The sequence below is a fragment of the Phacochoerus africanus genome, chromosome 9, assembly GCF_016906955.1.
Source record: "Phacochoerus africanus isolate WHEZ1 chromosome 9, ROS_Pafr_v1, whole genome shotgun sequence".
Taxonomy (NCBI): domain Eukaryota; kingdom Metazoa; phylum Chordata; class Mammalia; order Artiodactyla; family Suidae; genus Phacochoerus; species Phacochoerus africanus.
The window spans coordinates 13,847,427-13,875,320 of NC_062552.1; the positions used below are offsets into that span (position 1 = coordinate 13,847,427).

The following is a 27,894-nucleotide window of genomic DNA, read 5'->3' on the forward strand; positions in this document are numbered from 1 at the left end:
AAAGATAAGACTATCACTTAAAAAAGATTAAATTAAGGGAGGCAAAAACCTGCCAAACACAGAGAAAAGACTTCTTTAAAATTTTTATTTTTAGTTTGGGAAAAAAATATTTTGTTCCATAGACATTGGTTAATTTTGTTAATTTAAAAATTTGTTTCTTCATTCTGTCACATATAAAATTACATAAGGAGAAAAAAATGTGAAAAGGGGTTCTACGGTTGAGTATAATATGAGGGCTTATAGTAAAAGTTAATGTTTTACATAATGTCTTGGACCACTGTCTTTCCCCTGAGCTGATTAAAGTGTTACATTTCTTCAGTGGGTCTAAATTTCATAAAGGATGCCAATTTTTCTAGGTCTATGACATTTCTTTAAGGTATATGTATTACATTTCTCTCTCTCTTTTTTCCTTGCTTTTTAAAGGGGGCCACACCCCAGCATATGGAGGTTCCCAGGCTAGAGGTCTCATCGGAGCTACAGCTGCCAGCCTATGCCAGAGCTGCAGCAACACCAGATCTAAGCTGCCTCTGTGACCTACACCACAGCTCACTGCAACACCGGATCCTTAACCCACTGAGCAAGGCCAGGGATCGCACCTGCAAACTCAGGGTTCCTAGTCGGATTTGTTTCCGCTGTGCCACAAGGGGAACTCCTCTCTTTTATTTTTTAATTCTACAAGTAATCCATGCCAATTGTACAAAAAATTCTTGCAATCTCTAAGTAAGATGCACAGGTATAATCTTTTACCCCCAATCACACTTTCCTTTCCAAAGTACATGTCTTTTTCTAAAAAAGTTAATGTGTGTTTTTGAGCAAACATCTGTGATGTGACTTGTGAACAATTTTTTTTAAAAAGTCTCCCATTATATTTTTCTGTCTTAGCACAATTTTCAATTGCTCAAAAACATGTTGATATTACTTGCTTCTATTTATGTCTCATTTACTTTTCTGTAAATAGATACAACTTTTCAATAATGTAGTCGATTCCCCAACTTTTATGACGTTCTTCAAAGACGTCAACCTTCTCCAGACAATGAATATTGCATATTGAACCTGAAACAAAAAGTGTGACAATTTAAAACTTTATGAAGGATGCAATCAGTTCTACTAAAAACACATCAAATGATTTTAAAGACAATGTGTGTTGAAGGGTTTTCCTTTCCTTTTAATCAAAATGGGAAAATAAATACTAAGGGTAAAATTTTTGAGTTCTGAATTATTATCATTCATAACTCCTAAGAGCTGTAATAAACATACAATCTCTCTAGAACAATTCAAATATCTTTAACATAATCATACTACTGAGCCAAAAAGGCATATGACAGAAATAGGTTCCTTTTTTTGGATTAAATAGTCACTGATAACATGGTTTCTGGCATTTAAGTTTTTATATACTTGGAGTTCCCGTCATGGCACATTAGAAATGAATCTGACTAGGAGCCATGAGGTTGTGGGTTCGATCCCTGGCCTTGCTCAGCGGGTTAAGGATCTGGCGTTGCCATGAGCTGTGGTGTAGGTCACAGATGTGGCTTGGATCTTGCGTTGCTGTGGCTGTGGTGTAGGCTGGCGGCTACAGCTCTGACTAGACCCCTAGCCTGGGAACTTCCATATGCCTTGGGTGCAGTCCTCAAAAGAAAAATAATAAATAAATAAATAAATAGATTTTTATATACTGCTAGATATTAACAATTTGCTAACAGCTCAAAACAGTTAATGGTTCACTTGATTTAAAATGTTACAGCATGTTTCCGTAACTTACCAAACAATTTTTCAATTTCAGCATCTGGAACATAAAATGGTGGACCTAAATAAAAAATAAATGTGGTAAGAACAAATGCTATAGCTCTAATTCTAGAGAAAAATTAATTCTCAGGGTCTACTTCTGGGCTTATTTCCAATAACTTAGCTATACTCATTTCTTACCCCATTTTTGTTTGTTGGTTTGCTTGTTTTTAGGGCCACGTCTGCGGCATTTGGAGGGTCCCAGGCTAGGAGTGGAATCAGAGCTGCAGCTGCCAGCCTCCGCCACTGCCACGGCAACATGGGATCCGAGCTGTGTCTGCAACCTACATCATGGCTCGAGACAATGCAGGATCCTTAACTCACGGAAAAAGGGCAGGGATCAAACTGCATCCTCGTGGATACTAGTTGGGTTCTTAACCCACTGAGCCACAACAGGAACTCCCATACAGAGTTCTCTGAATAGTGAGGATGTGACAGGTTCTTCGGCTGCTGCTTTGCACACCTTCTACCAAAGCCTGGCTGAGTGAGGGGATTGGTGATGTTAGGGCCCCCTCTCCAGCTGAGAGATGACGGCCGAGGCAGCCAGGGGGCTTGAAAACAGGGAAATTGGAGGGGAGTTCATGCACAAATTCCCTCGGGGCTTCCTGCTTCTTCCACAGTATAGATTTCCTACCACTCCTGCACCCTCATCCTATGCTCTCCTCCCCCTTTGCACGGGCCAGGTACTTTAAAGGAAACAGCTTCTTCTCCTTTCTGGAGTGATATTCTGAGTTTCCACCCCAGAACCTGCTCTGTCTTCTCAGAGGCCTTTCTTTAGGCCTGTGGCTCAGAAAGGGGGCTTAAGTCACATTAGCAGAATTGACATCTGGCTCCCTTGTTTTCTATTTCCATCTGATTGTCCCAGACTTAATTGTGGACACTAGGTCTCATCTTATGTAATGAGGTTTAAGATCTGGCTTATTCTAACAGAAGAAAAAAAAAAAGCATAGATAAACATTTATAAAACAGGGCACTTTTAAAAAACCTTAGGGAGTTCCTGTTGTAGCTTAGCGGGTTACAATCCCAAATGGTAGCCATGAGGATGTGGGTTCGATCCCTGGCCCCGCTCAGTGGGTTAAGAATCTGGGGTTGTCATGAGCTGTGGTGTAGGTTGCAGATGTGGCTTGGATCCTGTGTTGCTGTGGCTGTGATGTAGCTCAGATTTGTCCCCCAGCCTGGGAACTTCCATATGCCGCCACAGGTGTGGTCCTAAAAAAAAAAAAAAAAAAAAATTAAAAATCAAAAAGAAGATTTTTACAAATTAAAAGTCTATGAGTTCAGTTTTCACTTCTTCCTGAAAAGCTATGATTTAAAAAGTCAGGCTTTAATGTTCAAACACATTGAAATGAATCTGGAAGAAAACATCACTTTTATACATTCAAAACAAAGATAGTTATTTTGAAAATGCAACATTCTAGAAATCAAAAAAACAGCACAAGTTTATAGATTTTCCTGCACACCTCCTACCTCTCAGGCCCATTTCTCACCCCATCCTCTCTGTAAGCAGACACATTCCATCCCCAGTACCAGGGGGGACACAGACTTCATGTACAGAAGCTGTACATGTCACATCAATAAATTAGGAGAAAATAATGCTATCCACATCATAGAATTAAATAAGAAAACAAGGCATGGAGTTCCCGTCGTGGCGCAGTGGTTAACGAGTCCAACTAGGAACCATGAGGTTGCGGGTTTGGTCCCTGCCCTTGCTCAGTGGGTTAACAATCCGGCGTTGCCATGGACTGTGGTGTAGGTTGCAGACGCGGCTCGGATCCTGCGTTGCTGTGGCTCTGGCGTAGGCCGGTGGCTACAGCTCCGATTGGACCCCTAGCCTGGGAACCTCCATGTGCCGTGGGAGCGGCCCAAGAAATAGCAACAACAACAACAACAACAACAATAACAACAACAACAAAAGACAAAAAAAAAAAGAAAAAGAAAACAAGGCAACTAGCCAAAAAAAAAAAAAAAAGTTTACCTGCATGTTTGGTTGGATCATAAGCCAACACGCACAAGAAGTACTGAAACCCAGTTCTTGTTAGGGACAGCATGACATCTGCATAGCTAAGAAAGAACACAAAAGCGCACGTGTGACATTTCTCTACAAAGCTTTGTTTCTATTACTGAGCTTACTTCTCCTAAAAATCACAGGAAGTTGATTCTCCTTTTTTTTTTTTTTTTCCGGCTACACCTGAGGCATGTGGAAGTTCCCAGACCAGGGATCAATCCTGCACCACAGGATTGACCTGAGCCACTGCAGTGACAACACCAGATCTTTAACCCGCTTGCCACCAGGGAACTCCTGATTCTCACTGTTAAAAGCCAGAAATGGGCTCAGCAAATCATGTCACCTGCCGACACTGGGGAACAATGAGGGTGCGAATCAAAAGGAGGCCTGGTTCTGGAGCCCATCAGACCAGAAGATGTCACATAAAGGGGATCATAGGAGAGTTCCCTAGTGGTCTAATGGTTAGGATTTAGTGCTTTCACTGCTGTGGCCCAGGTCTGGGAACTGAGATCCTACATCAAGCTGCTGCATACCATGGCAAAAAAAATAATAAATAATAATAATAATAATAATAAATAAAGCAGAGCAGAGGCTCTGCCCAGTGTGGTGTGGTCCCCAGAGGCGTGTCAGCTGTGAACACATATTTCCCAAAGCACTGCCAGTCCTGGGGCAGTGGCTCCCAGACCAGGCAGGTATCCAGACTACCTGGGCACTTACTGGAAGAAAAGATGCCTGAGCTTCATTCACCCTGAGATCAATGCGGTAGGTATGCTGTGGGGATGATGCAGCTTAACAAATCTCCTGGGTGACTGGGTTGTCTCCAGGAGCATGAGGAAGTGGTTCAAAACACAATCCCTTTCCTCTCTTTAGGTGGAGAGATAAGATGAATAAACAGGCCACAATTCAAGGTACTATGAAATTAAAGCTCTGCAAATACGGCATAAGCCCCGCGTGCTCCTGCAACCAGCCTTTGGAGGAGATGTCCTGGGGAGCAGGTGACACCACGTCCCGGCCGTGTCTGACTGGTTCAGAGTGGGGACCCAACCCTAAGAGGGCCCATCAGCAGACAGTCCAGAAGCCAGGCTTGGACCAATCAATGATGAGCTGGACTAATCAGATGACTCCACTGGGAAACAGTTAAGAGATCGCAAGAAGTGTTGCCAGTTAGCTGTGGTTGTTGGACCAAAAGCTGGAGTTTCTGTGCTGGGTGGTGGCTGGAGCGGGGGAGATTGAGGGTGATAAGTGCGATGTAGGGGACAGGAGTGGGTAAGTGAGGAAGCTGAGCACTGAGGCAGGAGGGCGGAGAGACCCGCTCAGGGAGGTAGAGGCCATGAGAGACAGACAGACATAGGTGGACAAACTGCACAGCTCTGGGTCTTGAGGCGTCTTGGCTCTTGGCCCCTTTTCAGGGTCATGTGAGAAATCAGGGAGGCTGTGCAGCGTGGGGATCAGGTGTAAGGACTCTGCCAGAGCCGTGAGCTCAAAATCCAGTTCCTCCACTTACTGGCTACATAAGCTCGACAAAGTCTTAACCCCTCTGTGCCGCAGCTTCCTCACCTGTAAAGTGGGGATACAACGAGTAAGCAACTCACAGGTGGTTGTGAGAATTCAGTGGGTCCACACACATTACCTACTTAGAACATTGCCGGGTACGTGGTCAGTACATGGGTCAGCCACTTAATTCTTGAGCATCTTTGACACCCACTCCCCTAACATTCAAGCTGCCTTGAGCTGGTCACTCTTCCTTGCAAGTGAAAGAACCAGACCTAAGCAAACTGCTGAGCAGAAACCTTCGCTTCTTCACTTTCTGATTTCTATTCTTAAGAAAGAAGGAACTCGCTGTCCTGATGAAGGGATCAGTCAGACGGATCTGGCAGGGTTTTCTAGGACTGACAGGCATCTTTTCTCCTGGAATGTAGACTGTCTCTCTCAACCATTTTCAAAAAAATTCAGAAAGAGGAGAGGTATGATGGACGTTAGACAAGAGACCTGAGTGAGCGCAAGGTCGGCAGAGAGGTGCCACTGGCGGCAGGACTGGGATAAAGCACCACGTGCCTTAAATGCTAAGATGAAGTCATTTATCTTTCTAATGGCTCAGAGTAAGTGGTTATTCTGGAAACAAAGGCCAGGGTTGTGAACACACACACACACACACACACACATACACATACACACAGGGCTGGGAGGGGAGGAAAGAATGAGAATGGGGGACTAGAAAGACAGTCTGTGGCCAAACCGAACTAGATTCTCTAAATAAGACTCACCACTCTTGGAGTTTCTGTTGTGGCTTAGTGGTTAACGAATCTGACTAAGAACCATGAGGTTGTGGGTTCGATCCCTGGCCTTGCTCAGTGGGTTAAGAATCCAGCGTTGCCGTGAGCTGTGGTGTATGTTGCAGACACAGCTCGGATCCCACACTGCTGTGGCTCTGGAATAGGCCAGCGGCTACAGCTCTGGTTCGACTCCTAGCCTGGGAACCTCCATATGCTGAGGAAGTGGCCCAAGAAATGGCAAAAAGACAAAAAAAAAAAAAAGACTCACTACTCTTTGTTAGCATAAATTAAACTTCAAAAGCCACTTAGATGTCCTTCATTTCTAGGACAGAGGAGGTGATGGTGGCTGGCAGGAAACTTGCTTTGAGTCCAGTTTGTTGTCAACTATTTACTAAGCTCCTACCAGGCACTAAGTGTATATATATATATATACGTACATATATATATCACACATATATATTTATGTGTCTGTATTATTATGCCAGATCATATTATTATCTACATACATTATGGCAGATGTGGGGAAATAACTGAATATAAGGTACACAGCCTGGAGAGTAAGCTTCGTGACTTCCAGTTTGCTCCCTAATGCCTTGTGGATTTGAGCTACATAACCAAAGCCCCCAGAAAACTAACACTGAAGGAGAGGGGGAAGGGGGAAAGACCTACGACCTTTAGGCACAGAGCAGAAGTGCGTTGAGGGTACCCGTGTGGTGTCTTATGGAGACGGAGAGGTCACAGGTGATAGCCTGAGTTGATAAAGGACACTGTTGTCACACGGGCAATGCCAGGCAGACACTGGAGACGGGATGTGGGTGTGGATGTGTGGGAGAAAGAATAGAGCTGGACAGAGAGAAACCATAAGGGCCAATGCCAGGTACGACTTGTTCAGCTCACTCCCCAGCAGAAGGTGTATTTAGAACATAGGTATTGATTGAATACCTGAGTGAAAGCAACAGAACTGAAGTGATCCTTGAAGGAGCAGGTGTAGGATAGAGGCAGGCACGGCCACTGCTGAGGGTGATTCCTTAGGGAATGAAGAGTTTTGTGCATGTAAGGAAGGTGGGGGTCCTGGAGAAGAGAGAAAGGAGAAGTCGTGATAGAAAGAAAGGGGGGAAAGGAGCATGAATTATCATTGACGAGAAATATATTTTAAGAGCATATGGCATAGTCTAATTTTAAAAAAGATTAGGTTTGGCAATACGTCTTACTCATGAAGTAGTTCATTTTTAAAAATAGAAATTTCATTCCACTGATGTGTATTCCAACCCTTTTGGCCATGTGTTAAGAATTTGCCTCCATGCAACTAAATAATTCAATATTTAGGTGCTATACCCCAGTAAGTCTGTACATGCTATCTGGATTGGAAAGCATACAGTTCCCATTGTGGCTCATCGGGTTAAGAACCGAACACAGTATCCATGAAGATGTGGCTTCGATCCCTGGCCTCGCTCAGTGGGTTAAGGATCTGAGGTTGCAGCAAGCTGTGGCATAAGTCACAGATGCGGCTCAGATACAGCGTCACTATGGTTGTGGCATCAGCTGGCAGCTGCAGCTCCGATCTGACCCCTAGTCCAGGAACTTCAATATGCTATAGGTGTGGGTGTAAAAAGGAAAGGAAAAAAAAAAAAAGAAGTATATAAGAATGGTCACTTTTTTTTTTTTTTTTTTGCCACTTCTAGGGCCGATCCTGTGGCATATGGAGGTTCCCAGGCTAGGGGTCTAATCGGAGCTGTAGCTGCCGGCCTACGCCATAGCCACAGCAATGCAGGATCCAAGCCGGGTCTGCAACCTACACCACAGCTCACGGCAATGCCGGATCCTTAACCTGCTGAGCAAGGCCAGGGATGGAATCTGCAACTTCATGGTTCCTAGTCGGATTCAATAACCACTGAGCCACGACGGGAACTCCAGGAACGGTCACATTTTACTCAGTGTGCTTTCTCATAGTTTCATTTCATTTCCTAATAAGGCTACTTACAAAAGAATGGTCACCCCAAACACCCATATCCAAAGCTCTAATACAATAGCAGCTAATATTTAAACTGCCATTCAGGGATGACAAGGTATTTTCTGTGTGAGTCATTTAGTTCCCACAACTGTGTCAAGTGGCTTCATCATGAGCCTGACCTTGAAGCCAAACTGCTTGGGTTTGAATCTCAATTCCATGCGTCACATACTTGCTGTCTCACTTTGGACAAGCAACTTAATCTCTTTGACCTCAGTTTCCTCATCTGTAAAATGGGGCGAATGACAGCCTAATAGCTCATAGGGTTGTTTTGTGCATGAACTGCTTTGAACCATGTAAAGTATTTCAGCAACGCCTGGCACATGGCTTCAGCCCAACAAGTATTATCTGGTTTTGTCAATGCAGGTGGGGAGGGTGGTATTAGCAGAAAACGGATGTTAAAGAAGTTAAATACTTTGACTAGAGCAGCACAGCTTAGAAGCGACAGAGCCACAAGCCTTGCACCCATGTCCTCCTGGGCAAACACTGTGCTTTGTAGCCTAAATGCTGCTGTCTCCTATTTCCAAATGCAATAGCTATTTCAAACTAGTAAAAGCCTAGCAATTTTCTGAAAACCGGAAAAAAGTATAATATACAAAATTAGGGAGGCTGAAAAAGGGGGAAATGATATAAATAAACCGAATCACTAACCGTTTGCGATCACCTGGATTAACGGCGACTAAGGCTCCTCTATCCCAAATCCTGTCAAATTTGCCAATATTTACTCTACCAGAAAGAAAGAAAAAAAAAAATTTTATGTTAGAAAAGTTGAATCTTTAACAAGATGAACAAGTGTCCCAGAGGTTTGCTGGCTGTTAAGGAACACATCTGCTCATCCTCTGAGTCTGTAGGGATGTGCTGCCGGGGGCGTGAGCAGCGGCCCATCATCTCCTAGTTCTGGGGGCTGGTGGCAGCAACCTTCCCCTTCTGCTTGGACTTGGGAGCACAAATAAGGAATAAGGGACAGTTTGCGACAACTCTGCTCCCAGCCCCTGGAACAGGTACTGGAGATTTTCAGGAAATGAGATCTCACCTCCATCCACACCCTGAAATGCATTTCTGTTATAGACACAGGTGTGAAGGGGAAGACACTTTATTTGATTTTATTTGTATTTGTACTTTTTTGTCTTCTGTCTTTGCAGGGCCGCATCCGCGGGCGTACAGAGGTTCCCAGGCTAGGGGGTCCAATCAGAGCTGTAGCCGCCAGCCTACACCATAGCCACAGCAATGAACCTGACTAGCATGCATGAGGATGTGGGTTCGATCCCTGGCCTTGCTCAGTGGGTTAAGGATCTGGCCACATCTGCGACCTATACCACAGCTCACAGCAACGCTGGATCCTTAACCCACCGAGCGAGGCCAGGGATCGAACCCACATCCTCATGCATGCTAGTCAGGTTAATTTCTGCTGCACCATGCTCTCCTCTCTCCTTGTCCTTACCTGCCCAGGATCATAATATTTTCCAGAGCTTAGAAGCTACCCGATGACAAAAATATCAAGGGTGCCGACATGTAAGCAACAGTGAAGATAACTGCAGAACAGAGACTCAAATCAGTGCTTTGTGGGCACTACTGCCAGGGGACAGGGGTGTTAAAAAGACCCTTCCTGGCCCACCTCAGCATTGCCTTGAAAACACTCGAGTTTTCCGTCCTACCTGGGAAGATCAAAAAGACTGCAGCAGTACAACGAAATGTTCCCTGAAGAACTCTGCAACGAAGAAATCAAGGATAAAAATTCCACTTAATGAGGAGATACAAGAATGGCCAAGAGAAAAAAAGAAGAGGGGCAAAGCAGAACACAGGTGGTGGGAAAAGAATTTCACAGCAAATCATTTTTTTCACCTCCTATTTCAATTTTTTTTTTTAAGAGCCACACCCGCGGCATATGGAGGTTCCCAGGCTAGGGGGTGAGTCAGAGCTGTAGCTGCCAGCCTACGCCACAGCCACAGCTATGTGGGATCCAGGCTGGGTCTGTGACCTACATCACAGCTCACAGCAAAGCCAGGTCCCTAACCCAGTGAGCGAGGCCAGGCATCAAACCTGCATCCTCAAGGATACAAGTCAGGCTTGTCACCACTGAGCCACCATGGGAACTCCAAATTTTTATTTTTTTAATTGTAAAATAAATAATGGACCAGATTACAGAGAATTTACAGAAGAAAACACTTGCATGCCACCCTCCAAACATTTTAATCATTTTAATGATTTCATCTTTCCCACCTTGCTTCCTGCACCTTTGCAAATACGTTTTCGGAGTAAAAGTAAAATAAAATTTTACTGAAAATAATTTTTAACAGCACTTAAAAAATACAAAACAATCAACCTGCACAAGATTCTTTTGGATCAACTCAAAGAGGAAAATCAGAGAGAGTTTAACCCAGAAGATCAGTTAGCTTATTTCACTTCCGAGCTTGTTAAATTTTAGCAATGTTTACTTTAGCTGAATCCTGATATTTTAACTCAGCTAAAGAGGAGCACACAGGCTGAGAGAAAAGGTGCAGACATTTTAAAAGCTACCCATGGAAAGTGCAATTGTGCTGACTCCCCACTTTCCTCTCTCCTCCACTGGCTAATGAGTATTTGTGTCCTTGCAATCCTGGACAGGACTACCTGGGGTTCTGGATAGTGCATGGGAATTTGGCGCAGTTTCTGACCCCCGTGAGGACAGCCTGGTGGAACAGAGAGGGGTGGGGATAGAAATACATCCTGGTACAGAATGGGCTGTGCTATTCTGGTTGTGTGCCCACAACCGTGGGAACTGAGCAAAGCAGGAACTGAAGGAGCACCACCAAAGACCTCAGAGAGAAGTGACTGTGTCAAACCATCTGGATGCGCCCGAGGACCCGGTGACGTTACAGGGACGGGGGCTGGGGTGCAGTCCAGGGGACGTGAGAAGGCTGGGTGTGGGTGCACGGGTGGGGGAAGGGCAGGGTAGGAGAGATGCATTTGGACATGAAATTGTACTTTATTCTGAAATGGCCAGGGGTGCAGTCCAGGGGACGTGAGAAGGCTGGGTGTGGGTGCGAGGGTGGGGGAAGGGCAGAGTAGGAGAGATGCATTTGGACATGAAATTGTACTTTATTCTGAAATGGCCAACTGAGGCCACAAATAGAGGAGTGAGGGTCTTTGAAGATCAGTCTGGAAGCACTTGGGGGTCAGCCCAGAGAGGAGGGGGCCTAGAGGCAGCAGGGAGAAGAGCCAGGGAATCTTAAATTTGGCTGCAGATGGGAATCCCTGGGGAGTTTTTTTTTAATTGAAGTACAGTTGATTTACAACATGTTAATTTTAGTACAGCAAAGTGACTCAGCCATATATATCTATATATTCTTTTCCATATTCTTTTCCATTATGGTTTGTCACAGGATTTTGAATAGAGTTCTCTGTGTTCCACGTATGTTTCCTATATAGAACAGTTTGCATCTGCTAATCCCAAATTCCCAGTCCTTCCTTTCTTCACTCTTGGTAACCACGTCTTCTTCATTTCTGTGAGTCTGTTTCTGTTTCATAGATTTGTTGATTTCTATTGTATTTATTTATTTATTTGCTTTTTGGGACCACAGGTGCGGCATAGGGAAGTTCCCAGGCTAGGGATCTAATCGGAGCGACAGCTGCCTGTGTATGCCACAACCACAGCAAAAGGGACCCCAGCCTCGCCTGCAACCTACACCAGAGCTCACAGTAATGCAAGATCCTTGACCCACCAAGCGAGGCCAGGGGTGGAACCAGGATCTTCATGGATACTAGTCAGATTTGTTTCGCTAAGCCACAACGGGCACTCCCATGTCGTATTTTAGATTCCACACGTAAGTGATATCACATGGTATTTGTCGTTCTCTTTCTGACTTACTTCACTTAGTATGATAACCTCTAGGTCCACCCAATATCCATACAATAATGCTGCAAATGGCATTATTTCATTTTTTTTTAGTGGCTGAGTACTATTCATACACACACACACACACACACACACACACACACACACCATATCTTCTTTATTCATTTATTTGTTGATGGACACTTAGGATGTTTCCGTGTCTTGGCTATTGCAAATAGTGCTGCTATGAACACAGGGGTGCGTGCGTCTTTTCAAATTACAGTTTTGTCTGGATATATGCCTGGGACGGGATTGCTGGATCTTATTTAGTTTTTTGAGGAACCTCCACACCGTTCTCTGTAGTGGCTGCACCTATCCACATTCACTGGGGAGTTTTACATAGACCTGATATTGGGCCTCAACCCTAGAGAGTCTGATTTAATTAGCCTAGGGCAAGGCCTCAGCACTGGGAATTTAAGATCCACAGGTAATTTCAAATGTGCCACCGCGGCTGAGAACCATTGCTCCAAGGAGTCAGGAAGCAGCATCAGCCTCTGTGGACTGAGTAAACTGGGAGTCCTAGGAGATCTAAGAAGGCAGAGAGAGGAAGCTGTAAAATAAAAGTATTATCAAGCTTCCTCCTGACCTGAGCAACTAATTTCAATATTTAGAAAAGACAGTACTTTGTGAACACCAAATGCACAGACAGTGGCCAGAGTATGTCTGACCAGAAAACCCAGACCCCAAACCTCGATGGCAACCGGCCTGGGGAAGCCAGATCACAACTCTGCAGGACTTTTACCACCCCTACCCCTCTTCCAACTCAAAGCCAGATATGCTGTCCAAACCCATCACAAGGGCTGCGGCTTCTAATGAGCCAACAACACTTGAATGAAGCCTTCGGATTTTCCTCTAGAAGCCTTCCCACCACTGCTAGTCTTTGAGCCTCTGCCAAAGGCAATCAGCTGACTCCTGCTGAATAAACAGCCTCTGCCTGCTCTCATTTGGGTAGCTGTTGTCCATTTTCACATTATTACCCGAAGCTGGCAGAGCAGTTCCACTGGATCATTCTGGTCACAGGATAAGGACAACTCCCAAATCTATCATGTCCAGCCCAAACGCTGCCCTGAGCTTTGAGGCATTTGCCAGCTATTCCTTCATCCTTCTACAGGCCCCTTACATGTCATCTCCAGGGCAAAACTCATTTTCTCTACTCTTCAACTTGCTTCTCATTTATTTTCTGCCACCCAACCAGTTGTGTGAGCTGGAAATGTGAACTCGTCATCCCCTGGATCCCCAATCAATCCCCCGTTTGTGACCCTAAACACTGCTGTTCCTCTTAGCGCTCCATCACTCTCCTTGTGCAGCTTTTCAAGATTGCTTTCCTGGACCGCTGCTCATTAATCTCATCTCTCTGCCAGGAGGATACTGCCCTTCAAATTCACTTCCCTTGAGGCCACAAGACTGGTTGGTCTCGAAAAGGAAATCTGGCCATGGCATGTTCCCACTTGAAACCCCACTGTGCAAAACAAAGTACCAGCTTACCAGCATCTGAGCCGGCTGAGTGGACCACCTGCCTGTCCCAGCCCTATCTATCATCACACTTCAAGGAAGTTCCCACAGGCTGGGTTAGGGAACTTTCCTCCCTATTCCCTTAATACCCTGTGTCACTACTCTTAGCTCTGTGCATGACAAACAGCGACCTCTCAGTTTTCTCTTTTCCCCTAAACTAAGCAATTCTTTAGGGCAGGGACTGTGTTTGTCATCTCTTCAGTGTCTCATGCAGGGTGTGACACAAGACAGGCTCTCTCAGAAACACCTGTTTATAATGAAAAATCAAAAAAAATACTTGCACAGCAAAGGAAACCATGAACAAAACAAAAAGACAACCTATGGAATGGAGGAAAATATTTGCCAATGAAGCAACTGACAAGGGATTAATTTCCAAAATACACACACAGCTCATACAGCTCAATATTAAAAGAACAAACCCAATCCAAAAAAATGGGCAGAAGAACTAAATAGACATCTCTCCAAAGAAGGCAGATGGCCAAAAGGCACATGAGAAGATGCTCAACATTGCTTATTGTTAGAGAAAAAGAAATCAAAACTACAATGAGGTAATCGCCTCATACAAGTCAGAATGGCCATTGACAAAATGTCTGCAAATAATAAATGCTGGAAAGAGTGTGGAGAAAAGGGAACCTTCCTACCTTGTTGGTGGGAATGTAAATTGGTACAACCACTATGTAAAATAGTATAGCGGTTCCTCAAAAATAGAGTTACTGTATGACCCAGTAATCCACTCCTGGGCACATATTCAGAGAAAACTTTAATTGAAAAAGATACATGCACCCCAGTGTTCACTGCAGCACTGTTTACAATAGCCAAGACATGGAAACAACCTAAGTGTCCAGCAACAGATGAATGGATAAAGAAGATGCAGTAGATATACACAATGAAATATTACTCAGCCATAAAAAAGAATGAAATAATGCCATTTGCAGCAATATGGATGGATCTAGAGATTATCGTGCTAAATGAAGTCAGACAAAAACAAACATCACATATCACTCACATGTACAACCTGAAACAATACATACAAATGATACCCATTTATAAAACAGAAATACACTCACAGACACAGAAAACAAATTTATGGTTATCAAAGGGGGAAGGGGGCAAGAATAAATCAGGAGTTTGGGATTAACATATATACACTAATATATATAAAATAGATAACCAACAAGGACCTACTAGAGAGTACAGGAAACTATAGTCGAGATACTGTAATAATCTCTAATGGAAAAGAATCTAAGAATTATAATTTTTATATAAATGTATAACTAAATCACTTTGCTGTATACCTGAAACTAACACAACGTTGGAAATCCAGCATATTTCATTAAAAAAAAAAAAAAAAAAAACCACCCACACCAAAACTGTAACAAATAACATTTGACCTTGGCCTTTATTTATCTCTGTTCACATTTAGGTAGTCCTTACACTACATGATGTCTAGGTGAATCTGGTGATAGGGTCATCAGACCCTTCTCACTTATTCATGCTGAGAAAAATTATTTACCAAAATCAAGACACACCTTGAATACTTTGGCTCCAGGAATTTCGGCAATTGGTTCTTCTGAATAAGAAAGATCCTGCTCCGTAAAAAATTCCCGTATCCCAAGTTCACTGATTTCCACACCAACTACACTGTGTCCTCGGTCTGCAAACCTGCATAAAATCATATAATTCCACTTAAACGTTTATTTCAAACACAGTACTAAATAAAAGGACATACCTCAATACATACACATTTTCCTTAATTTTAAGGGATTTATATGAATTCAGGTTCAAAGGATTTCACAGAACATGTAGATCTATGTAGTTCCAAACCTTATGTTTTATGAAATTCTGAAAACAAAAATGATTTATATGACCTTGGGAAAAATCTTAAAAGCCTGGAAAATTCTACCTTTAAAATGTTGATGTACTGCAAATGGATTTGAATGGAAGAGCTTCTGATTTAAAAGCATCCCATGAATTAGATATACATTTCCCATTTCTCTAAATCAGCTCTGTCCATTAAAACTTTTAGTGATGCTGGAAGAACCTACACCTGTGTTGGGCAATCCGGCAGCCATGAACTATGCAGGTTACTGATCCCTTGGGATGTGGCTACTGGTAGCCACATGGGGCTATAGATACCATATTGGATACCACATTGGAACACACAGCTCTAGAACCCATTAGCACCCATTGCTGTAATAATCGTACAGTTTCTACTTATACTAAACCCTTCTACAAATTTATCTGATTACTATACGCAAGTAACTAGTATTTTCCCAGAAAATAATGACAGAATTCAGTCTTGGGATCTTGGACTTCAGAGAAAACAGCAGTAGTAGCACAAAGACGCAGACACAGTAAAGATTTTATGTCACGTTAAATAAACACATAAGTCAGTTATGCTATAATGCAATATCTATGTCTTCTTAAAAATTCCCGCACCATGCAAAGTCGTGCAGTAAAAATTACGAGGCTTCTGGGCAAATGAGGGTTAGGGCCCATGTTAAAAACTTGGTCCCTGGGGGGTGGGGGGATGTGCTTGGGCTGTGGGATGGAAATCCTGTGAAATCAGATTGTGATGATCATTATACAACTGCAGATGTGATAAATTCATTTGAGTAATAAAAAAAAACAAAACTTGGTCCCAGTGAATGTTATTCAGCCATAGAAATGAAATTCTGCATTTATGATAACATGGATGGACTCTGCCAGCATTATGCTAAATGAAATGAGTCAGAGAAAAACAGTGTATAATCTCACTTATATGTGGAGTCTAAAAAGAAGGTCAAAGATTATAGATTGGTAGCTGCCAGAGGCTGGGGGTGAGCAATGGGTGAAAGAGGCAAAGGTGGTCCAAAGGTACAAATTTTCAGTTATAAAGTAAATATGTCATGGGGACGTAAAGAACAACGTGGTGACTAGAGTTACTAACACTGTAGTGCATATTTGAAACTTGCTAAGAGAGTAGATCTTAAAAGTTCTCATCACACACAAAACAGTTCTATAACTGTATTGGTTAAGTAGACTTATGCAATATATGCATATACAAATGTCTAATCATTTTGCTGTATTCCTGAAACTGACATAATTGTTGTTCATCAATTACACCTTAATTTTTAAAAATACTTTTTTTGAAAAAAGCTGTTATGTATTTGCCATAACTTATCTCTGTGAATCAGGATTTTCTCAACAATACACAAAGAGTATTCAGAAATAAGATGGATTAAGCATTATTTAAGAAAAAAAACCTCAGTGCTACATTAAAAAGAAAAAAAGACAGGAACCTGATAGACATGGTTTTACATGTTCAGTGGCTACAAAATATATGACAACAGGGCACTTTACCTTGAGAAAGACCTGAAGTTTACATATAGAAACGGGGCTTGGAAGGGCTGCAGTTTTCAAATTATTGGTTAGTAATGGAAGGTGGACTATGGGCAAGCAAATGCAAAGCTCTCACAATAGCTGTGGATGGAAAAGGCTCACAGCACAGGGAGGGAATTGAGGTTTACGGGAGACGGCTGAGCTGTGCGCATGGGTACATTTTGCTTATTTATACACAGGTTACTTTAGCTGGGCCTTCTTATCTGCTTTCACCTCATGTTTCTTGCAGACAAAATCACATACAAGCAAATGTGAAAGTCACATCATGCTCAAATTGTTCCTTAATATATCAACGGAGTAAGAATGCAATTAGCATTTTCAAAACAAGAGATGCGAGCAGAACCTATTTCTCATCCAAGACCACATACTTTCAATGTGATCAGAACATGAAATGTTTATAATTCTGAAATACACATTTTATAACTTGTCTTTCATAGTTTCTAGGAAATGTGTTAATCTACAAGGAATATATATATTTTTAACTCTCCATTCATTTTTTTTGAAGTTATAAAATATAAACAAAAAAGCTACCCAAACCAGCTGAATGGATTTTTATTTCAACATATGGAGATAATGGGAGTTCCCGCCATGGCTCAGTGGTTAACAAATCTGACTAGCATCCATGAACCAGCAGGTTCAATCCCTGGCCTCACTCAGTGGGTTAAGGATCTGGCATTGCCGTGAGCTGTGGTGTAGGTCGCAAACGCAGCTTGGATTCTGCGTTGCTGTGGTTGTAGCATAGGCCAGCAACTACAGCTCTGATTCAGCCCCTAGCCTGGGAACCTCCATAGGCTGCAAGTGCGGCCCTAAAAAAAGGGGGGGGTGGAATGAAGCATAGCCTACTAATGACTGGCATAGACTAGATTATATTGGAAGATATTTACCCAAAAAACAACCTAGGAAAATGTCTTATACATTTTTTGTTAATGCTTTTGGGTTTCAGCTCAGTTTATCTCTTCACATCTGATATCTGCATAGTCCTTAATATACAAACTCATTACAGATGAAAACCCCTCTAATGTAATAACATTTATACCATTACACTAGCTTAAATCTGGTATTTTTATTATAAATTACTCTAAATCTTCAACAATCACACTTATTTGTCTGTTTCATCATACCATATCCTAATCTTGTCTCAGAGCCTCTGCGAAAACGAGGTTGTTATCACTTATGACAAGGCAATAAGGCTGTGTGTTCGTGAAGTTAATGTTTTTCTTGCAGATCATTTCCAAAGTTAACTCTTTCCTCTGGTTCAGTGAGTCAGTTAGGATACTGTTTTCAATTTCACAGCCACCCTAGAATCTTAAGCCAGGGCAGACATTCACAAATGCTCTCAGCTCTAAGTTGAGGGTGTGGGGGCTGGCTGCAAAAATGCCACCATCTCCACTTGAAAATCCACTCCAAATGCATACATGTTCTGTGGGCTGGCCACTTATATTTATATAGAGAACAGCACATTTTAAAGTTACTATATTTTTCATTGACTAATCATTTTCATACATTTTATTTCTTTCCTGCTTGATGAGCAAACTTCTCAACATTCAAGCTTACAAGTTAATAGCATATCTTGGCATGTATGATAGGGTCTGTATATTATTATGACAACATCTGTATAGAAAATGACTCTCAGGAGTTCCTATCGTGGCACAGCAGAAACAAATCAGACTAGGAAGCATGAGGTTGAGGGTTCGATCCCTGGCCTCACTCAGTGGGTTAAGGATCTGGTGTTGCCGTGAGCTGTGGTGTAGGTCGAAGATGTGGCTCGGATCTGGCATTGCTGTGGCTCTGGTGTAGGCCGGCAGCTGTAGCTCCGATTAGACCCCTAGCCTTGCACGGGTGAGGCCCTGAAACTACAAAAGATAAAAAAATAAAAATAAAAAAAATACAGAAAATGACTGCCAGGTTTGTGACTTAAAGATAACCCACAGTGAAGTAGCTTGTTAATTAATGTTAACTCTCTTCCCAGATAATTACTCACCAGACATACATTCTTCATCACCAGTTTTATTAGCAAATGATTCATGAAAACAATAACCCCTATGTGCTCCTAGAGGGAGGGGAAAGTGCAGCTGAATTGTGGATTATACACAGTCTTGACAAAAGGTTGTAATTCATCTTGAATTCTTCTGTCTACCTCTATTTACAGTGTCTAAATTTTTTTTTTTTCGTCTTTTTAGGGGCTGCACCCACAGCATATGGAGGTTCCCGGGCTAGGAATTGGCGCTGTAGCCACTGGCCTACACCACAGCCACAGCAACACCAGATGTGAGCTGTATCTGCGACCTATACCACAGCTCGAGGCATCGCCGGATCCTTTACCAGCTGAGTGAGGCCAGGGATTGAACCTGCAACCTCTTGGTTCCTATTTGGATTCATTTCCACTGCACCACAACGGGAACTCCTACAGTGTCTAACATTAACCTAGTTAATTCCTAAACCACCTACAAAAACCAAACTGTGCACGAAGGTGAAGGAGATGTAAGCGGGTCTCATCCCCCACCCTCAATCTCATTGGTTCTGAACTAATTCTTTTTCTTGGAAATTCAATACAGAAAGGCTGGGTCAGGGTCTTATTGTTTGAGAATGTTAAATAGTCAACTAAAAATACAGAATCCCTGTACATTGCCAGAGAACAGAATTTTTAACTTACATCCTATTAAATATTCACCCCAAGTATTTATCATCAAGACAAGAAAGTATGTTAATGTTTATCCACTCATACCATTTCATCTCAACGGCTTTTCCACAAAGGGGAAAAAATACCCGCAGTCCTTTCTCGTCTTTAAGAAAAGTATCCAAATGCTTCTTTAGTAGCCTGGAGAGAGAAAACAACAACAACAACAACAACAACAAAAAACCCACATTGTTTTAATTACCTTAAGGCACAGAGGAAAAGAACTACAATTGTAAGTACTAAGGCTAAGTACTTTTCATGCATTATTTCACTTAATATTTCCCAACAACTTTACAAAGTAGATAACATTAATTATTAAAATCTCTAGTTTGCACATGGAAGAAACAGGAAGGTTAAGTAACTTGCTCAGTCACATTACTAGTGAGTGGTTAATCTGACTCAAACCTGGGGCATTCCTGATCAGTAAGAATAAAAAATTATTTTCTTCCTTGGTTGATATATTTTGAAAATGTGTGTGTGTGTGTACACACACGATGTGGGAGAGTTTCTGGACCCACTGAATTTTTCAACATTCACTTTATGGCAAGCTCTCTAAACATGCACTCGGGTCTCAGAAGTATTTCTGAATAGTTTAATTCTCATGGTTAATTCCCTCTGTAGACACGTGGCTCTTCTAAGGCCAGCTTCATGCCAGAGATAACCTTTTCAAAGGCTCTAGGATGATACCCCAACTACTACTGGGTGTGCAAATGTAATAGTAATAACAACGTCCTCTGGGAAGGCAGGGTGGCTGCCTGGAAGAAGGGACATCTGTCATGACCACTTTACTCATCACTAGCCCGACATTTACTGTTGCTGCTTTGAAGCCTACTACTATTATTAACATATTGCTCAGCATCCTCACTCACTCAATTTCTCTCAGCTTCTCTTCTTCCATCACATAGATAATACTTTAGCATGTGAACACATGCTACTCGAGAGCAGTCAAAACACTACCACTGTTCGGTATGATGATATACCAGCATTAGTGTAGCTCAAGCATCTGCTTATATATAAACATGCATGACCAATACAGGGAATTTTTTTTTAAAAAAAGGACATACTTCATAAATCTAAGATGCCATCAATTTTAAGTCACACCATTATCCATGGGAAAAAAATAGCACTGCCAATGAAACTAAAATAAGGCATAGATACATTCTGATGTCGAGATGTTAAAAGTGAAAAACTAAAAATGTGCGTATTAAAGTCAGTCAAATAATGGGTACCTAAATCATTATTTCTATTTCCAAAGACAGTTTCTAATAGAGCATTTCTCTGTTATAAACTAACGTTTAATCCAAGAAGTAAAAACACTTCTTACTGATGTCCTCGTTCTTGATGAAATGAAATGTTACGATTCACCCATTTTTCTTGCCATTCTTCCAGAGTTAGCGTTCGGTTTTTCTGCGCCTCAGTGTCTGGGTACTCATCAACATCAAGCACAGTTCTTGGATCATCCATGGTTTTTTTTTAGACAGCTTTGGCTCCAATGCTTAAATGGAAAATATTTGCAATGTTGTCATTTAAAGGCATTTCCATTCTATTGATGATGAAATAAACACCTATTATTCTCAGCAGTTTGGCTTCTAAAAAATATTTCAATATGCAAGGAAGAGTCACACAAAAAATTACTTTTCCATAAGTCTGATAGTAGGGGCATTCTATAATACACATTAGGAAAGATCATTGAATAAACTGAATTACATCTTAGCATTAGAATAAAAGAGTTTGGAGTTCCTGTTGTGGCTCAGTGGTTAAGGAATCCAACTAGGAACCATGAGGTTGCAGGTTCGAACCCTGGCCTCGCTCAGTGGGATAAAGATCCGGCGTTGCCGTGAGCTGTGGTGTAGGTCGCAGACATGGCTCGGATCCCGAGTTGCTGTGGCTGTGGTGCAGGCCAGCAGCAACAGTTCTGATTCGACCCCTAGCTTGGGAACCTCCATATGCCGCAGGAGCGGCTCTAGAAAAGGTAAAAAAAAAGAATGAAAGAGTTTAAGTTTAAAAAAGGGGGGAGGACAAAAAATAAACAGGCATTATAACTTTTGCCAGCTTAGAATTCTTTCTAGTATCTCACTCTTTAATTTTTAAAATTTCTTTTCATGTTTACTTTATATTTTTAAAATCAAAGTTATAATTGAAATTATAATAATGCACACCATTGAAAGAGTTCAACAGGAGTTCCCGTTTTAGCTCAGTGGGTTAAGAACCCAACATAGTGTCTGCGAGGATGCAGGTTTGATCCCTGGCCTCTTTCAGTGGGTTAAGGATCCAGTGTTGCCACAGCTGAGGCATAGGTTGCCGATGCAGCTCAAATCCAGTTTTTCTGCAGCTGTGGTGTAGGCTGGCAGCTGCAGCTCCAATTTGACCCCTAGCCCGGGAACTTCCATATGCTGCAGGTGCAGCCATAAAAAGAAAAAAACCAACCAACCTAATAAAAAGACCACAAAAATCCCCAAAGAGTTCAACAGTGTTGTGAAAATAGCAGTCTTTACTACCAATGAAAGAAGCAACCATTTTTAACTTTTAACTGAGTCTTGAAATGTAACTCAAGTATAACTCATACTATAACTCAATATAGCATGCTTATTTTATGTCATCTTAATTTTTCATTTAAAGGAAGCATCAAGAAAAAATAAGCATTTAGCCCTCTTTTAACTTAGAAACATAGACACACACACTCCCCGCCTTCACATTTTTCCTACCCCTCCAAATAGATTTAGCATCTCTTTGATTAAATATTTGAAGTACACATTATTATGACTAGGTAAAGACTATTCATAGCTAAGCCATGTAGAATTCAATGATTACTTCGGCTTTTTTGCACGACTTTTTTTTTTTTTGTCTTTTTACCTTTTCTAGGGCCGCTCCCGCAGCATATGGAGGTTCCCAGGCTAGGGGTCAAATCGGAGCTGTAGCTGCCAGCCTACACCAGAGCCACAGCAACACGAGATCCAAGCCGCATCTGCGACCTACACCACAGCTCACTGCAACGCCGGATCCTTAACCCGCTGAGCAAGGGCAGGGACCGAACCCGCAACCTCGTGGTTCCTAGTCGGATTCGTTAACCACTGAGCCACGATGGGAACTCCTGCCCGACTTTTTATTCTATAGTTAGTAACTGTCTTGCTTAAAAATTTCCATGTATTTATTACTAATTCACCTCCAACTTCTCACAATCTTCTATTAATACACTCTCACTTTCTTCGGTTATCAGACATTCTATCAATATCATCTTGGAAAAGAGCCTTCTGACCTGAGGTCTCTTTTCTTTTGGTACACAGCTAACCTTCTGGGATCTTTCTGGATCACCATCCTAGAGCCTTCCTTCCTACTTTTGATGAATCTCCTGTTTCCTTTATTGTTGGATATTTTCTTATTCTTATTTTTTTTTTTTTTTTTTGGTTACCACCCTTATATTGGTAAAGTACAACCTTCAGCAGCTTTCTCAGAAAGGGGGCATGAGAGGAAAGGCTTGTTTTTTTTTCTTTCTTTTTTTTTTTTTTCTTTTTTGGTTCCATGGCATATGAAGTTCCTGGGCCAGGGATCAGATCTGAGCCACAGTTGTGACCTATGCTGAAGCTGTGGCAATGCCAGATTCTCAACCCACTTTGCTGGGCCAGGATTGAACCTGCATCCCAGTGCTGCAGAGACACTGCCAATCCATTGTGCCACAGCAGGAACTCCGAGAAAAGGTTTTTTGCAACTTTGCATATATAAAATATCTTCAGACTGTTCCCTATCCTTGATGTGTAGTTTTGCGGGGTAAAAATTCTTGGTTGGAAAACAATTTCTTTCACAGTTCTGAAGAAATCATTCCCTTGGCTTCTAGCTTACAGAGTTATTGCTTAAATTTCAAAGACATTCTGATCCTGTATTTTCCCTGTAGCCAATGTTTTTCTCTCTCACTCAAAGCTTTTCTTTGCCCCTTAGTTTTCAAGACTTCATAATTCTATCTCTTATTCTGGGTCTGTCTGCATCCCTTTGGCCAAGTTCTTTTGTAACGGATTTAGTCCCTCCCTTCCCTCCCCACCAATTCTCTTACTCAGAACACTTTTTTTGGCTATAGAACCTCCTGACTTAATGCTGTAAATTTCTCATTTTCTCCCACTATTTTCCAACTCTTATTTCGCCCTGTTTTCTGAGACCCCCTTATTTTTATCTTTCTATCTTTGTATTTAGTTTTTCTATTCTGCTCTCAAGTCTTTAATTCTCAAGAGCTCCTTTTTGTTTCTGACGCTCTTCTTTTCTTTTTACTTTGCTCTTATTTCATATATAGAATGGACATAATATTTTCTCTTATTTATCTGCACCGTCTGTTACTGAGTTGCTTTGGCTGTTGGTTTTGACTTCTACCTTTCAAACTAGTGACTGTCCTGAAATGCCCAGCAATTCTTATTATCTACTCATCCTAACAGTAAATATCATTGGAGTTCCCATCACGGAGCAGTGGAAATGAATCCGACTAGGAACCACGAGGTCGTGGGTTCCATCCCTGGCCTCGTTCAGTGGGTTAAGGATCTGGCCTTGCCATGAGCTGTGGTGTAGGTTTGCAGACGCAGCTCGGATCTGGTGTTGCTGTGGCTGTGGTGCACGCCTGCAGCTATAGCTCCGATTAGACCCCTAGCCTGGGATCCTCCGTATGGCCCAGGTGTGGCCCTAAAAGAAAAAAAAAAAAAAGAGTAATACCATAAACAATCAGGTCCTACTGAATAGCACAGGGAACTATATTAAATATCCTGTGATAAACCATAATGGAAAAGAGTATGGAAAAAATAGATGTGTATGAATAAATAAATCACCTTGCTGTACTGCAGAAATTAACACATTATAAACCAACTATACATCCTATACATCAATAAAGTAATTTTTTTTTTAGTAAAGAGTAAATACCAAAAAAAGCTGGTTATAAGTTTAAGTTTGTGGGTGAGGCTTATTGGCGTAAGCTTCACTGCAGGATGATGTTGAGTAGATGTCATCTGGGAACCTAGAGGTCATTATCTTTATTTTCTTTGTACTCATCAGACTCTCCACAGATGGACTTCCCAATATCTGTTGAAAGATTGGGTGCTTGGGACCTTGGCTTTTTACCCAAATGAGAAAAGGACAGAAGTGGGAGAGGGCCCCAGCATTCGGTTTGCCTGTGCTCAATTAATCTCCATGTTTTTAGAATGGTACTCCCATTCCAAACTACCTATCTTCGGAGTCCAAAGACTATACCCTCTCCAGGGTATATACCCCCAAAACTCTGCTGGTGTGATGAGGGGTAGATACTTGGTTGCAGGGAGTTGTGAAAAGAACCTGGGAGTTAAGCCTTTTAAGAACCAGAATTTCAAGCAATCCTCTTAATTTCTACCATATCCTTTGATCTCCTGCTGCTGCACTCCTGAGCACTGGGAATTCTATAATGCAAAGGTGGGTTGCTCATTGGCTTTTCCCATGGCAGGTTTAGAATTTACCCTTCTTCAGTCTGCAAAATCCCTCTTCATCACTTAGCCATCTGCTTTCCAGACTTCAAAATGTTACTGCTTTCATCTTCTCTTCTGTCCTCCCTATTCTAGTGGTTCATGTCCCTAATTTCAGGAGATAGCAAAAGTAGGTGCAGAGATTCAATATCCCATCTCTACTCTACAACTTTATATTTTCAAATTGTTTTTTACAACTTCTTGGCTTCTTTTCTTTTCTTTTTTTTTTGTCTTTTTGTCTTTTTGTTGTTGTTGTTGTTGTTGTTGCTATTTCTTGGGCCACTCCCACGGCATATGGAGGTTCCCAGGCTAGGGGTCTAATCGGAGCTGTAGCTGCCAGCCTACACCAGAGCCACAGCAACACGGGATCCAAGCCGCATCTGCGACCTACACCACAGCTCACGGCAACGCCAGATCGTTAACCCACTGAGCAAGGGCAGGGACCGAACCCGCAACCTCATGGTTCCTAGTCGGATTCGTTAACCACTGCGCCACGACGGGAACTCCTCTTTTCTTCTTCTTCTTTTTTTTTTTTGGTATGGGAAAATGGCACATGAAGGTGTTGACTTAAAGAAAAACACACAACATAAGGGTTGTGAGTTTCAATTTTATTTGGGGACCTTACTGAAGTTACAGCCAAGGAAACAGCCTTTCAGATTATCTGTGGAATTGCTCCAAGTATATATGTTCCATATATATAAGGGATGTATGTACATATGTATGTATGTATGTCTTTTTAGGGCTGCACCTGCAGCACATGGAGGATACCAGGCTAGGGGTTAAATCAGAGCTGTAGCTTATGCCACAGTCATAGCAATACCAGATCCAAGCCTCGTCTGCCACCTACACCACAACTCACTGCAATGCCGGATCCTTAATCCAGTGAGCTAGGTCAGGGATCCTGCCTGCTTCCTCATGGATACCAGTCAGAGCCACTGAGCCACAATGGGAACTGAATTTATTTATTTTTGACCAGAAAAAAAAAATGTTTGGCATACATTTTGATAAAAGATTAGTGCTAATCACAAAGAACAGATACCTCAAGTTAATGACTTTGTTGATTTCTATGAAGGAGAAGATGCAAAAATCTAGGGTCATTGAAATTCCCTGGAAGGCATGGGTCTTAACTATCCAGGGGCCATTTATCCAAAACACTGACATGCCTCCCCTTTATTTTCACTCCGGAAGTCCTGAATGCCTCAGACACCTCACCCTCTGCAGGGGTGGCAATTTAACCCTTAGAATAACTGGATGATGTCTGACACTTTGTTCCTTTAAAAAATTTTTCTTTTACAAAGGGAACTGAGGTAAAAAGAGTGAATTTAACTGCAAATCTACCTGAAAGTATGAGGAAAATTCCTGTCTTTTCGATGTGAAATTTGTAATGCTAAGGACAATATAGCATAATAGTTCTAACATACCCTTTGAGTCATTAGTGAAACTAATTCAGTTTGAATTACACTGGCAGGCTATTCTTGGTGGAGTTAAATTAATGATTCATCCTTAAGAACAGCACATAAAAGCAGTTATTCAAAGGGAAAAGTTCCCTTTATTGCAAAATTTGACTTCAGAGTGTTCGGGATTTAAGGAGAAAGCACTTCCCTTGGAATTGGGACACAAATTCACCTTCCAACAAACATTTGTTAACAAAAGTTTGCAAGGCCCTGAGGATGTCAGGACGTGATTTTTCTGAGAAGTCAGAAGGAAGTATCTGATTATATTAAGTACAGAAAAGCAAAAGAGAGTTGTACTTTTCCCATTTCCATTTTCAGCAAGAAACTTTGGAACCTGAACTTGTGCCTTCATAAGCCGTTCTCTACTTAAAACAAAAGGGAAGCATAATTTTATCACTAAGCCAGGGCAACCCACAATTGTTCAACTCTACCGCTCTTAGAGAAACTTGAAATATAGCTTAACATCACAAATATAACTTAACATCACAAATATAACTTAATGACTTCTTAACTGTCCTCATAGCTTCTCAACGTACTGAACTTGTTCACATCCTTTTCTGTAGAAATAAAAAAATTTCTACAAAAAGATAAAAGAACCAAATCATAAGAATCGAGAAAGGCAAATTTCACAGTCATTCTTACCAGTACACGGAAATAGCTGATATGCTGGTTTGGTCACTCAAGTCCACCTTTGGGTGGAGTCCCAAGTCTGGATTATTTCTCACCTTAAAAAAAAAAAAAAAAAGTTTCTGCTTCAGATTTATTTTAAAATTTTGATAAATTGAGGAATAACTTCCCTAAGGTGCATTTTAAGAGTATGCCTCAGTGAATTTTTCCATATGCATACACCTATGCAATAACCATGGAGCAAGACAGAATTTTTACATCACCTCAATTCCCCCCACTGCCCCGCCCCCAGAGCGTCACTCACTATTCTAGCAAGTATTTATTTCTCTTTTCTTAAAAATCACCAATATCCTATAATGCTTGGGGTCACTTTAATTATGTAACTCAGAAAGGTCATTTACTATCCGACCTCGTTATTCCCCCTTCCCATTCTGATCCCTGAGTCCATTTCTGGGCGCGGACTGCTGGGCTGCCGGCGCTTGTTAGGAAGCCCCATCCCGGCATCCGATCACGGGCTTACGTCTACCAAATCTTTCCAATGCTCATCACGCACTCTCGGCGATCGGAGGAGCCTACCTCGTGCGCGGTCCGCTGCCTTTGGCTGGTTCTGGCGCAGCGCGGGGCCACTACGGGTTGGGTCCAAGACCCTAGCTCAACCCCGCCCCCGGACCCGCCCCCGGACTCGCCCCGGGACTGCCCCTCTTGCGGAACACTGACTCCGCCCCCTTCCCCCTGCCGCCCGGGCTTGCGCAGCGGCGGAAATGGTCAGGGCGGGGCGAGTAGCGCAGCGAAGGCGAAGGCGGGGACCCCACTCCTCCCCGGTCCCTCCGGCTCCT

At 42.2% G+C, this 27,894-nt stretch overlaps 1 protein-coding gene across 2 annotated transcripts; it reads right to left on the reverse strand.

Annotated features, from left to right (window-relative positions):
- Positions 1 to 71: 71 nt before the first annotated feature.
- Positions 72 to 27,762, reverse strand: TPMT (thiopurine S-methyltransferase). 2 transcript variants are annotated; one of them, XM_047796532.1, is made up of 10 exons: positions 27,635 to 27,762; positions 27,074 to 27,156; positions 20,837 to 21,007; positions 19,561 to 19,653; positions 14,984 to 15,116; positions 9,724 to 9,776; positions 8,720 to 8,794; positions 3,758 to 3,843; positions 1,760 to 1,804; positions 72 to 1,053 (listed from the first exon to the last, which is right to left on the reverse strand). In XM_047796532.1, the coding sequence occupies exons 3-10, from the start codon at positions 20,974 to 20,976 to the stop codon at positions 941 to 943; spliced, it is 738 nt and encodes a 245-aa protein (XP_047652488.1). In that variant the 5' UTR covers positions 20,977 to 21,007; positions 27,074 to 27,156; positions 27,635 to 27,762; the 3' UTR covers positions 72 to 940. The 2 variants fall into 2 exon arrangements, with proteins under 2 accessions (XP_047652488.1, XP_047652489.1); XM_047796533.1 differs by having other exon boundaries at positions 601 to 1,053; positions 27,579 to 27,723.
- Between the last annotated feature and the right edge of the window lie 132 nt (positions 27,763 to 27,894).